At 41.5% G+C, this 13,016-nt stretch overlaps 1 protein-coding gene across 2 annotated transcripts in view; it reads left to right on the plus strand.

Moving 5' to 3' along the window:
- CDK15 (cyclin dependent kinase 15) overlaps positions 1 to 13,016 on the plus strand; it is a 111,730-nt gene that overhangs the window by 34,588 nt on the left and 64,126 nt on the right. For both annotated transcript variants that reach the window (XM_056111814.1, XM_056111815.1), the window contains exons 7-8: positions 5,052 to 5,175; positions 8,286 to 8,406. In XM_056111814.1, coding sequence (XP_055967789.1) covers positions 5,052 to 5,175; positions 8,286 to 8,406 — 245 coding nt within the window. The remainder of the gene's footprint in view (positions 1 to 5,051; positions 5,176 to 8,285; positions 8,407 to 13,016) is intronic.

Raw genomic sequence — 13,016 nt, forward strand, 5'->3', positions numbered from 1 at the left:
TGATTGCTGTTAATCTCTATAGGCACTGAGGTTAAGGAGGCAACACCTTTGATCCAAGTGCCCAAGCCTTGAAAGAATGATGGAGAGTGGTGGAGAGATCCGTGATAACAGGGAAATTAGGGGTAGAGGAAGATGTAGCCGGATGGAACAAAAACCCTAAGGACAAGGCAGTGAAGCAATGGTCTTAAAGTATCACTGAGGACTACAGAGGTATCTAACTGCACCTTGCAGTGATCAAAGTTCTGAGTAAATTAAAGAAAAACCAACATTCAGTTAGAAATGTGTAAAGAGTAAACTCAAGGTCCCAGGGTTAGTGAAAAGATTCCAGCTTCCTTGTAGAGGTTGGCAGCCTGATTTCCTTACGCTTTTTTTTCTATTGTTGTTTGGTTGGTTTTTTGCTTTTTTGGGGGGGCCGCGAGGGTCACACCCAGTGATGCACAGGGGTGAGTCGGTACTTGGGAGACTATATGGAATGACGGGGATTGAACCTGGGTTGACTGCATGCAAGGCAAACACCTTACCCGCAATAGTATCACTCCGGCCCCAATTTGCTTGTGTTTTTGAAGAGTTTCTAGTCGAAATGGCACTAAACTGGAATATCATTGTGCTGGTATTATATCAAAATAACCCCCCAGGGAATGGGAAATCTCCCTGGAAGGAATCACCCATGATCTGTTTTGGCCCCACACAGCTTCAATGGTGTTGAAAGAAGAATCCAGGTTGGAAGGGATTAGAGTGAGCGGGTGGTGAGGTTAGTCAGCTTTGAGAAGTGTGGATGAGAGACCATACCTTAATACCTCCTGCCTTGCCATTCCCAAGTACTTGGAGACATTTGTAGAGCCAGGAGGAAAGGAATTGAAGGAGGAGGAGAGATGACCAATTAGTGAAAAGAGCTTATCCTAGGAACAGAAAATCAGCATCTTAGACTGTCCCCTGAGAATCTCAGCCTCTGGATCAACTGATCAGCTTGCCCCTTCCTACAATGTTTTAATATTTTTTACTTTCTTCTGTTTTCTCAGGGCCGGAGTGATAGCACAGCGGGTAAGGCGTTTGCCTTGCACGCGGCTGACATGGCTGACCTGGATTCGATTCCTCCGCCCCTCTTGGAGAGCCTGGCAAGCTACCAACAGTATCTCGCCCGCCAGGCAAAGCCTGGCAAGCTCCCTGTGACATATTCAATATGCGAAAAACAGTAATAACAAGTCTCACAATTTGTTGTGAGACATTACTGGTGCCCACTCGAGCAAATTGATGAACAACAGGAGGACAGTGCTATAGTGCTGGTTTCTCAGGATGGTGTAGCAGAGTTAGGGAGATCTGAATCTGAGTACTGTTCCTGCCTCTTTTTAGGCATATCTTTAAAGTTTCCTTGAGTCAGATTTATTTATTTATTGGCTCTTTTGGCAGCCACACTTGTTGGTGCTCAGGGCTTACTCCTAGCTCTGCACTCAGGGCTCACTCTTGGCAGGAATCTGGGGACCATATGGGGCCAGTCATGTGCAAGGCAAACACCCTATCTGTTGTACTATCACTCCTCCCTAGCCCCATTTAAAAAATTTTTTTTGCTTTTTGGGTCACACATGACGATGCACAGGGGTTACTCCTGGCTTTGCACTCAGGAATTACTCCTGGAGGTTTCTGGGGGACCATATGGGATGCTGGGAATCGAACCCAAGTTGGCTGCATGCAAGGCAAACGCCCTCCCCGCTGTACTATAACTCCAGCACCCCTAGCTCCATTATAAAAATTTGTTTGTTGATAAGAAGCATATCTTCCTAGGGCTATTTTGAGAGTAGACAATATAGTAGACATTCTTGAAATGTGATTTTATTTTCCTTCCTCCCCTCTTGCCCTGTAGCTTATCTTCTGTTTAGTTTCTATCCTTCACGCATCTCTATCTCATTTTCTGTATACCATCATGATCACCATCATGATCATCCTGTTGTTTGTCGATTGCCTCGAATTGGCACCAGTAACGTTTCCTTTGTCCTAGCCCTGAGATTTTAAAAAGTGCCATATTCAAGGCTCTTTCAGGATTAGGAGAAGGAGACCCATCATTGTTACTGGTATTTGTCATATTGGGTACGCCATGGGGAGTTTGCCAGACTCTGCCGTGTGGGCAGTTTACATTTGGTAGCCTGCCAGGTTGTCCAAAGCAAGAATGAGATAATAAGATGTCGCTTCTGGGAGCAGGGTTTTATAGTCTCTGGGTCTTGGCAGTTGATGTGATTACACTGCGTGAGGGAGGAAGGGGGGGGAGAGGCAGTTGGTGGGTGTGACCCTGCCTACTGGAAGGATCTGGGTGGAGGATGCTGAGCCCCAATCTGAGCAGGCTTGGAGATCTCAGCCCTGGGACCCGCATACCTTTGTTCCTCTGCCAGTACCTTCATGCATGTGGAGAGTGGTCTCAGCATGGTTGTGGCTGGTTCTGGAGGTCTTCGGCTGCTGGAACTCTGCTCGGGGCAGGGAGGGACACTCAATCCGCCCCCCTCCATGGGGCCCCTGGCAAGGACAGCCAGGCGCAGGGGCAGGAGACTGCACTGTTCTCTTCCGGGAGTTGGGTTTTATAGTCTCTGAGTCTTGGCCGTTGATGGGATTATACGGTGCCAGGGGGCAGTTGGTGGGTGTGACCCCTGGCTCTGGAAGATGGAGGATCTGGGTGAGGATGTTCAGCCCCAATCCGAGAAGGCTTGGAGATCTCAGCCCCGGGACCCACATGCCTTCAATGAGTACCATCACATTGAAAAAAAAACTGGGGGGGGGGGGTGAGGTTGAGTGCAGGGAATAGTAGTAGTACATACTTGGGTTTGACTCCCAGCACCACATGTTACTTGGATATCACTGGGTGCAGTCTCTCCAACCCTAGAACCACCAGGTGTGACCCAGGTAATCCTGACATCACAAGAACCATGCAGCACCTCAAACTCAGGCCCTTGCATTGATTCATCAGTCCCCCCACCCTCACCAAATATTATGGGCCAGGGAGACAGCATGAAGGTCTGGAGAGCATGTTTGGTGTGCTGAAGCCCTGAGTTTGATTCTTGGGATTCCATAGAGCACTGCCGGGTGTGGCCACCAAACAAGCAAGAAAATAAAAACATTTCTCAGTGCAAACTGCCAATTTTTGTTTTTCACAGGGAACTTAGTTTGGTTCTTTATATTGTTTTCTCTAGAACTTATTGGAAGATCTAAGTTCATCCTAGGGATTTTGTGCGTTGGAGTCTAAGTGATTTGATAAATGGTAAATTAAATACTATTTTGGTTGTATGTGTGTATGAAAAAGCAAGAGGAGAAGGCATTGGGAAATCTGAGAGAGCCCATGAACTTTTGAAGTCAAAATCTTGAGACTTCTTTTTTTTCTTTTTGGGTCACATCCGGCAATACACAGGGATTACTCCTGGCTCTGCACTCAGGAATTACTCACTGAGTGCGGTGCTCGAGGGAACCATATGGGATGCTGGTAATCAAACCTGGATCAAAGGCACTCCCCACTGTGCTATCGCTCCAGCCCCCTCTTGAGACATTTTTAACATTTTTATATGCCTCCCGAACTTGTGGCACCTGGAGGGAGATTGTGGTAGGTGAACTCCCAGGCTCCCACTTCTACCACATCCTGGCCCCGCCCCACTGTCTCCAAGTGATTATTAGGGCAGTTACAGGTTCTACAATTTTTCAAGTTCCTCATTTCCATGTTGTGATGGGAAAAATATTATTCCCCCCAGGTTGGCTTCTGCTGTTTAGGCTGTGTCCCTTGTTTGAAAATGCCAGGGCTGACCCTCTTCTAAACTGCCCCAACATGTTCTCAGTTGGCAAAAATTTTTGTAAAACTAATGTTGGTGTTTAAATTCTCAATTGTCAGTGGCACTTGAAAATGGCAAAAGACTCTTTAAATATTAAGCATTCTCTTTTTTCCTCAAGCTTCCATATAGTGAAAATCTCATAAAGTGTTCGTTTTTTGTACCTCATAATTACAAGCAACATGTAAAAATTTGGACTCAGATGTGTTTTGCCTTTTTTTCCTCCTTCTTCTTTCTTTATTTCCTATTTTCTTTTGATTTTAAAAAATTGCTTAATGTATGTTGGTCTTCAACTTTTAAACTTTAAGACTTTAAAAGGTTTTTGTTTGTTTGTTTGTCTGTTTGGAGGCCATACCTGGCAGTGCTTAGGGGTAAATTCTGGCCTTTCACTCAGGAATTACTCCCAGTGGGACCCAGAGAACCATATGGGATACTGGGGATTGAATTCCGTGGCCCTGTGCAAGATAAGCACCTACCTGCTGTGCTATCACTCCAGCCCCAACACTTTAAAAAGTTTTAATGAGTTTAAAACGTTCCTTTATTTCCTAACAATATCTAAAGACATACTCCCCAGTCTGGTCTCCTTGTGTTGATATTTGTGTGTGTGTGTGTGTGTGTGTGTGTGTGTGTGTGTGTGTTGATGTTTTTAAGAGGGTTTTCCATCAGAGTTCTTGTAAACCTTAGGATAGCATTTTCAGGTCAATTTTTATTTTATATGCCAAGTTCATTGGTGAGGAAAAAATTAAATCTCTCACATCTCGATCAATAAGTAGTTTTCTAAGGGAAACTTCTAAATTATACTTCAGATTTTTTTTTTCTTTTTGGGTCACACCCGGTGATGCTCAGGGGTTACTCCTGGCTTTGCACTCAGGAATCATCACTCCTGGCGGTGCTCAGGGGACCATATGGGATGCTGGGAATTGAACCCGGGTTGGCCGTATGCAAGACAAATGCCCTACCTGCTGTGCTATTGCTCCAGCCCCTATACTTTAGATTTTTAAGGAATTATATTTCCTTCAGATTCCAAGAAATGAGATGTTGGGGAAAGCCAGCCTCCCTCTGTTTAGGATATGCTCAGTTTACTTGACTTTCCTTGTCCTTTATTCACCCCATCAAATGAAAGAAAAAAATTTTTTCTTCTTGTCTCTGAAGAGATATTTTACTATAGTCTTTCAGAGAACTGTTTTTGATTTAGAGGAGAAGTCAACACATTGTAGTTGAAAACTGCTTAGATAAGGTGTTCATTTCTTTCAGCTTTTCATGTTTCAACTTTTGCGGGGCCTGGCATACATCCACCACCAACACGTTCTTCACAGAGACCTGAAACCTCAGAACTTACTCATCAGTCACCTGGGAGAGCTCAAACTGGCTGATTTTGGTAAGTTGTCCCTTGAGTTTCTTTTTTTGGGTTGTGAACAATAATGCTTTTGTGTGCACATGTTTAAAGCATTGAGTAGACCTGGCTTTTGAAAAGTAGAGGCCACTGGGGAATATAATACATTTTGAGGATATAAACTGCCTTGTAGGAAGTGTGAAGCAAGAAAGAGGGGGAGATCAGTAGCTTCTCAGGATCCTATCAAGCCTGATTCTAACCAGATCCTAAAATATGGGTACCCATACTACCCCACTGTCATTTTTATTTTATTAAATTAAAAAAATTTTTTTGCAGCTCTGGGAACAGAACCCAGGATCTCAACCTATACAAAGAAAGTGCTTACCACTGAGCCATATTCCCATTAGCAATGCCAATTTTAAAGTAGAGAGATTCATAGAGTGTACTGTAAACTGTCCGTGGTCAATTTGCCTAAAGCTGCATGGATATACAAATTTTATAAAAAAGGTATGCACCTAATCATAAGGCAAACCCCAGACTGAACGGTAGACTCTTACAAGAATAGGGACTTAGAATACCTGATCTTGCTTATTAATGTATTGAGACAGATGTGACCCTGGGTAGCTGAGATTTAATTCTCATTGAAGTGATGAAGATCTCCTGAGGATCACTTTATATTTCCATTTTAGCACTTATAATTTCACATATGAACATATGTTTGTATAATGATTTTGTCTACTCTATAATACTGTATGCATTATGAGGATCACGTGTCCCCTTTTGAACAATTTTTTTTTTTGGAACTGTATTCTTACTCTTTTATTTTTTTAAATTTTTAAAAAAGTTTTATTTATTGAATAACCATGAGAACAGTCACAAAGCCTTTCAGTTTAAGTCTCGGTCGGTCATAAAATAATCAAGTACCCATCCCTTCACCAGTGCACATTTTCCACCACCAAGAACCCCAGTATGCCACCCCTCCCAACCCCCTCCCCTTGCCTGAGTGGCATATTTCTACTTTACTCTCTCTCTACGTTGATCATATTCAATATTACGACATAAGACCCAACATTATTTATTTGGAATTTTCCCCAACAATCAGACCTGCCAAAAAGACATCATTAGATAATTTGTTTTCTATTGCTGATTATGAAGAGCATATGATGTCATGTAGCCACCATAGCGGCCTCATGATTTTGGATTTCTGATATTTTACTAATAAGCCTAGAGGGATTACTGCCAAAAGCTCCTGGGTTCTGAGATTGGTTTTTGTGCCTCTGGGATCATGGTCATTCAGGAGCCAGAGGAGGCGTTTTTGGGTGGCAACCCGGGGCCTTGTCAGGGTGGGGAGCGGGGCCGTTTCCACCCCCCGATCCCACAAGATCCCGCATGCCTCGTCAATGCAGTCTCATACCTGGCTGTCCATTAGGCTCTAAAAGATGGAGGCCACCATGCCACTGCTGCAAGGGGGATAGGTGGAGGGACAAACACCCTTCCCCTCAGAGGGCAGCATAGCACCATAGTTAAATGCACAGTCCAGATGCATTTCGGTTGGGCATTATATTTTGCTCAGATTTTCCCACCACCATTCAAACCTGCCTTCCAGGGAAAGACTAGATCATTTACTTTCTATTGCTCACTTTGCATATCAGGAAATGTCCTGGTGCCTGCATACTGGAGCCATGCTTGTAGAAGCTCATGGTCACTGGGACTCCATCTGGAGAAGGCAGGGAGAAGGTCCCTACCCCATCTGGCACCTCCCAGTGATATAGGTTCGGTATAGGGCCCGGAGAATTCTCAGGGAGTTGTGGAGCCCGCCGGCCAGGTTTCTTCGCTGCTTTGTGCTGCAAGATCTTGAACAATTTTTTAATTATTTTTTTAATGAATCACCATGAGATATAGTTACAAAGCTTTCGTGATTAAGTTTCAGTCATATATTTGAACACCCATCCCTCCACCAGTGTACATTTTTCACTACCAGTGTTCCCAATATTCCTCCTTTCACCCCCACCCAACCCAACCCCTGCCTCTATGACAATTTTCTTCTTAATCTCTCTCTACTAGTCCCTTTTTGCTTGTAACTATATCTGTGATGACTTCTACCATAAAAATTAATATTGCTTGAAGTTCTGGTTTTGTGCAAGCTGAGAAAACACTCCTGTCTGGAGGATGACAAGTAGAGATATTATAATTGTAACCCTTTAGTCTGAGATAGCAACTTTTATCTGAGATGGTGGAATTAGAGTATTTAACAGACATCTATTTATCAATTCCCAACAACTGCAAATTATCTGTTGATTTTTTTAAAGTATAGATTATGCATTTTTATAAGAAAAGTAGCTAAGGGGGAAAGCACACTTTTATTTTGCAGAGAAGCATTGAGAATGATTTGTCTAAAGTTCCTCCAGTCTAATTTGAATTAGCAGTTGCCATTCAATAGCTACTGAATGAGAGGTTTCTAGACTGAAGAATAAAGGACAGCTATGTTAGTTGGGATTCAGCTGATGTTACAAAATTCCAAAATTGTAGTGTAAACAAACACACTAGAAATTGAACTTTTTCACACTTAACATTGTAACCTAAAACATTCCAAGTTTATACGATGACCCTATAGTATCCCGTGTGTGTGTGAGAGAGAGAAAGAGACAGAGAGACACACACAGAGAGAGAGAGATATGCTGTTGCTTGAACCCAGAGTCTCACACATTGAACACAAGTGCTTTATTACTGCATCCCCCATAGTGTCTTTGCCACATTCCTCTTATGTGCCCCCACAATATCAAGAGGTTTCCTGTAACTGCATATTTCAAGATTGCTACCACTTCCTCATCTTCTGGAAGACAGAAGAAAAGGAAGAACTCATAGCTCCCCATTTCACATCTCACTGTGTTTATGGTGTGTAGGTAAGAGTGTAGTTACTCAGTGTAGTTACTGCCCTATTTGTGGAGGCTACTTCTAACACAAAATTTGAACAATTCACTTTAGAAAATCACAAGGATCAAAAAAGTTGGATAGCTGTAATAAAAATACCAAATTTGTCTTATTTTAAAAATAGTTAATCTGCCAGTTCTACTCTCCTTGGTGGAACTCTGGATCTCTGTGGCTGTCCAGAAAATCCAGGACAATTTCTCTCTGTGCTTTCCCTCTTTGGTAAGGTCTTGCTCGAGCCAAATCCGTTCCCAGCCAGACATACTCTTCAGAAGTTGTAACCCTCTGGTATCGTCCTCCTGATGCATTGCTAGGAGCCACAGAATATTCCTTTGAACTGGACATGTGGTAAGTGTTAGAACTCCCAATTGAGGAAAATTTAGTGTATCCAGAGTCATTGACTTCCCAATCACCAACTCCATTTCTAGACCTCTTGCCTGCCAGTCAACTGACGTAGCTGTCAGCACTTCTTGTCTCAACAAAGGCCCTCACGGCACCTTGGGCTTTCTTGGCTCCCAAGCATGTCTTCCTCATGCCTCACACACAGAATCAGGATTTTCTCTTTCGCACTCCTAAACTTTGCTTTTTTTTTGCTTTTTTGGGTCATACCCAGTGATGTTCATCAGGGGTTACTCCTGGCTCTGCACTCAGGAATTACTCCTGGCGGTGCTTGGGGGACCATATGCAATGCCGGGAATCAAACAAACCCAGGTCAGTCGCATGCAAGGCAAATGCTCTACCCGCTGTGCTATCGCTCCAGCCCCAAATTTTGCTTTTTTTAATGGAAAATTTACAATAAAAATTTGGTTCTATGTATTTACGCTACTAATTATCAACCAAGATTAGTTTTAATCTCCTTCACCCTCACTTCACTGACTCCTTAGGAGACATTTGGTGATGTTTGAAAAAGTTTTTATTGTCACAACGATATGAGGAGCAGCCCTGGCATGGTGCAGGTAGAGAGGCCAGTGATGCTACTAAATACCTTATAATATACATGGTGAACTCCCACAACAGAGACTTATACAGTCCCAAATGACAGTAGGAGTGCAAAGGAGAATCTTGTTAAAGATGAAGAAGCTTTAAAACCCACAGCCCAGAGTAACACGGACATGTAATGGATGCTGTATATGTTGCCACTCCTAAGCCCATACACAGAAGGGTTTCTCCCCTCTATATAGTTCTTCTCATCCTTCCCTCACCCTTTTAAAATGAACATTGTGACATTTTTGTGTATGTCAGAATAATTTTTCACTTAAGTTGTTTTTTCCTTTTTTACAAAATTATATACACACATATTTATGTATGTATTTTTTTGTTGTTCTGGTTGTGCTGGTCATTGAACCCAGAGCCTCACACATACAAAGCAAGTGCTCTATTTCTGAACCACACCCCTGGTTTCTATGGTGCATTGTTTTCAGTTTTATGTGACTTGCATTTTTTTCACTCAGAAAGTTCTAAGTTTCATCCATGTTGATCTATGTAGCTACACTTGTTTCCTGTTGATGAACATTTGAATTATTTTTACTTTAGTTTTCACTACAAGTTTTACTTGATATTTATAGTTCTATTTTTCTAAGTTCTAATTTAGGAATAGATTGACTATAGTACGCAATAGGATATATGAATGTTCAGTTTTGTGGAAGAGTGACAAATTGTTAACCAAAGTGGGTGTAACAATTTATATGCCAGCAATTTCTCCTATCCTTATCTGTACCAACCTGATAATATTGGATTTATTAATTTTAATTTTTTGGGGTTTTTTGTGTGTGTGCATGTGTGTGTGCGTGCATGCATGTGTGTGTGTGTGTGTGTGTGTGTGTGTGTGTGGTGTTTGGTTCTTGTTTTTTGGCTACACATAGCAGTAGTTAGGGATTATCCCACTTCTGTGTTTCAGGACTCTGTGATGCTGAAGATTGAGCCCTGGGTCCCTGCATAAGAAACATGCTTTCAACTCATGGAGCTATCTCTCCAGACTCAATGTTAGCTTTAAATCTAGTGCATAGAATTGGTATCATGCAGTAATCTAAGTTTGTATTTTCCTAATTTCTTTTTTAAAATGTTTATTTTCCCCTTATACCTTATACTAGCACTGTAGTTTACAAAGTTTTTCATGACTATTTGTTATAGACATTTAATATGCCAACAAAATCCCACCAACATTACACCTTCGTACCACCTTTATCTCCAATTTCCCCACTCACCCCATAAGCCTGTCCCCACAGAAGACCCTCAATAATTTATTTTATATTTCTTGTTACAACTTGCTAAAAGAATGATCAAAAAATTTTTACTCAGAAGAACATTAGTAAAGATTGTATATCTCACCGTGGAGTTATTAAGTCCTTGTATAAGAGATTACTAAGATGTTGTTACAGGTTAAGACTTCTAAATTGATATTTTGTTAATTGAGATTGGATGTCTGCTATATTACATCCCACCCAATCTAGTATCCTACTCCTGGTTTATCAGTGTTGTAGAATTTGAGGTGTCGCTCCAGGAAGTCCAAAATTTTTAACAAGGTGATACAGGTGGAGTTAAATTTTTAACTGGGTGGTGTTTGGGGGCATGTGTGTAACTGCTGAGCTTTCAGAAGTACAGGGTGTTGGGGGGAGCTAGCCAGACTCTGTGAGAGCCTGGAGGTTTCAGTCACAACCTGTATACCTGAGTTTTTCAACAGATTAATTTCTCATGAGGCTCGTTTGAGCAGTGGAGTCTGGTTGGGAGCGTGGTGTCAATTATGGAGTATGGAGGTTTTCAACTGCTGCGGCTCTGTTTGGGCAGGTGCCGGGTTTACCCGCCTCCTCCAGGGTACCCCAGATGACTCAGTCTTGGACGGGGTTTGGAAGAATCTCTGCATCTTGTTGAGCTCTCTTGAGATTTATTTGTTTCTGGATCAAGACTGGTTATTTTCCTAATTTCTAATGAACTTGGATATTCTTTCAAGAATTAATTGCCTTTTGCATTTCTCTTTCAATAAATATCTGTTTGCATATTATTTATTTTATTTTGGTCCCTGTCTCTGCCTCTCTCCCTCTCTCCTTTCTCTCTTTATTGACTTATGAAAGTTCTTATTCTGTGTATTCATCTTCTATTTATGAGTGTTACAACTAGATTCTATGGTGTAAGTTTTTATACCTTTATGCTGTCTTTTAGAATAAAAGTTCTTAATTTTAAGGTTTACAACCTTATCAATCAAATAAATCTTTTCATCTTATGTTCATCTTATGGTTAGTTCTTTTTTTTTTTTTTAGAAAAATCCTTCTTTCCTTGAGGTCAGAATGGTATTTTCCCACCACACCCTTTTAAGAGTTTTAAAGTTTTTTGCCATTTCTTTTAAATCCTTAATATATTGGAGATTGACTTTTGTATGAGCCAACCAGTTGTCCCACCCCAGTTTCTTCAGAGGTCTACCATGATAAATCTCTTATATATCAAGTTTCCATAAATGCATAGTCTCCTTCTGGGCTCTGCATTCTCTTCCTTTGTGGTCAATTTATCTGTCTGTACATCAGTGTCCCACTTTATTAATTTTATAGCTTTGTAATAATACTTGACATCTGGTAGGATGAGTCTCCCATTTATTTCATCTTCAAGAGTTTCTTGGGCATTTTTTCTCTTTGATTTTTTATATGAACTTTAGATTCAGTGTTTTAGTTTTATGAAAGTTTCTAGTGGGATTTTCACTAGACTTGCACTGAATCTATAGAGCATGTTGAGGCTAGTTAACACTTTTATAATATTATCTTCCCATTGTGCAATATGGTATAATATTTCTCTATCAATTTAGTTCTTTTTAATATCCTTTAGTGAAAGTGTAACTCTTTCTCTAAGATCTCACATATCTAGAGCAAAGACTGCCATAAAGTCTGCGTCTGTTGTTTATTTTTGTTCTTGCACGTGGCACTTTTTCCTATGTATATTGAGTTGTTTGTGACAGTGATATGCTAATTTTCTTTGGAATTTAATTTTTGGAGCATTTTTGAGCCCTAAATGGGATGAGGTCTCTTGGAAAGGATTTATATTTGATTCTATGTCCATATATTAAAAAATAAATTCAGGGCCAGAATGATAGTACAATGGGTAAGGCACTTGCCTTACATGTTGCCAACCTGGATTCACCCCTGGCATCCCACCTGGTCCCCTGAGTACCACCAGGAGTGATCCCTGAGCACAGAGTCAGAAGTAAGCCCTGATCATAGCTGGGTGTGGCCGTAAAATAAAATAAATTAATTGTTTTGTTTGGGTGCCACATTGGGTGGTGCTCTGGGGCTACTCCTGGCTCTGTGCTTGGGGATCCATGTGGTACTGGAACTGAAACCAGGAATCTGCACAATAAGGATGTGCTCAGGCCTTTGAACTAACTCTCTAGCACCTCGTTATTGTATTTTACGTAAAGGTTGGTCTGCTATTTAGATCTTGATTTCTTAATCCCATTTCCTGCTAATGGAAGTAGAATTTTGGAGGAGCAGGAGTGGATGACAAGTTCTACAGTTGGCGGGTTGGGGGCAGCGAAGATGTGAAGGGCCTGGTACATCCTTGTTGGACCAGAGCAATATTTTGTCAAAGTATTGAAAAATAATGGTATTATGTCTGAAGGACATGGGAAACAGTAGTTAAGTTTGAAAGATTTTTTTTTAACTTTTTGGGTCACATATGATGATGCTCAGGGGTTACTCCTGGTTTTGCACTAAGGAATTATTCCTGGTGGTACTTGGGGGACCATATGGGATTCTGGGGATTGAAGCTGGATTAGGGCTATGTGCAAGGTGAGTGCCCTACCTGCTGTATCATTGCTCCAGCCAACTTTGGAAACTAACTTCCTTCCTTCCTTCCTTCCTTCCTTCCTTCCTTCCTTCCTTCCTTCCTTCCTTTTAAAATCTTTTTGGTAAAGGATGATAGCTGTATCTTGACTACTCAGATATGGTAAATTATGGGGAGGTAAATATGTGGGGGAA

The sequence above is a fragment of the Sorex fumeus genome, unplaced genomic scaffold (genome assembly GCF_029834395.1).
Source record: "Sorex fumeus unplaced genomic scaffold, SorFum_2.1 ptg000014l, whole genome shotgun sequence".
Lineage (NCBI taxonomy): Eukaryota > Metazoa > Chordata > Mammalia > Eulipotyphla > Soricidae > Sorex > Sorex fumeus.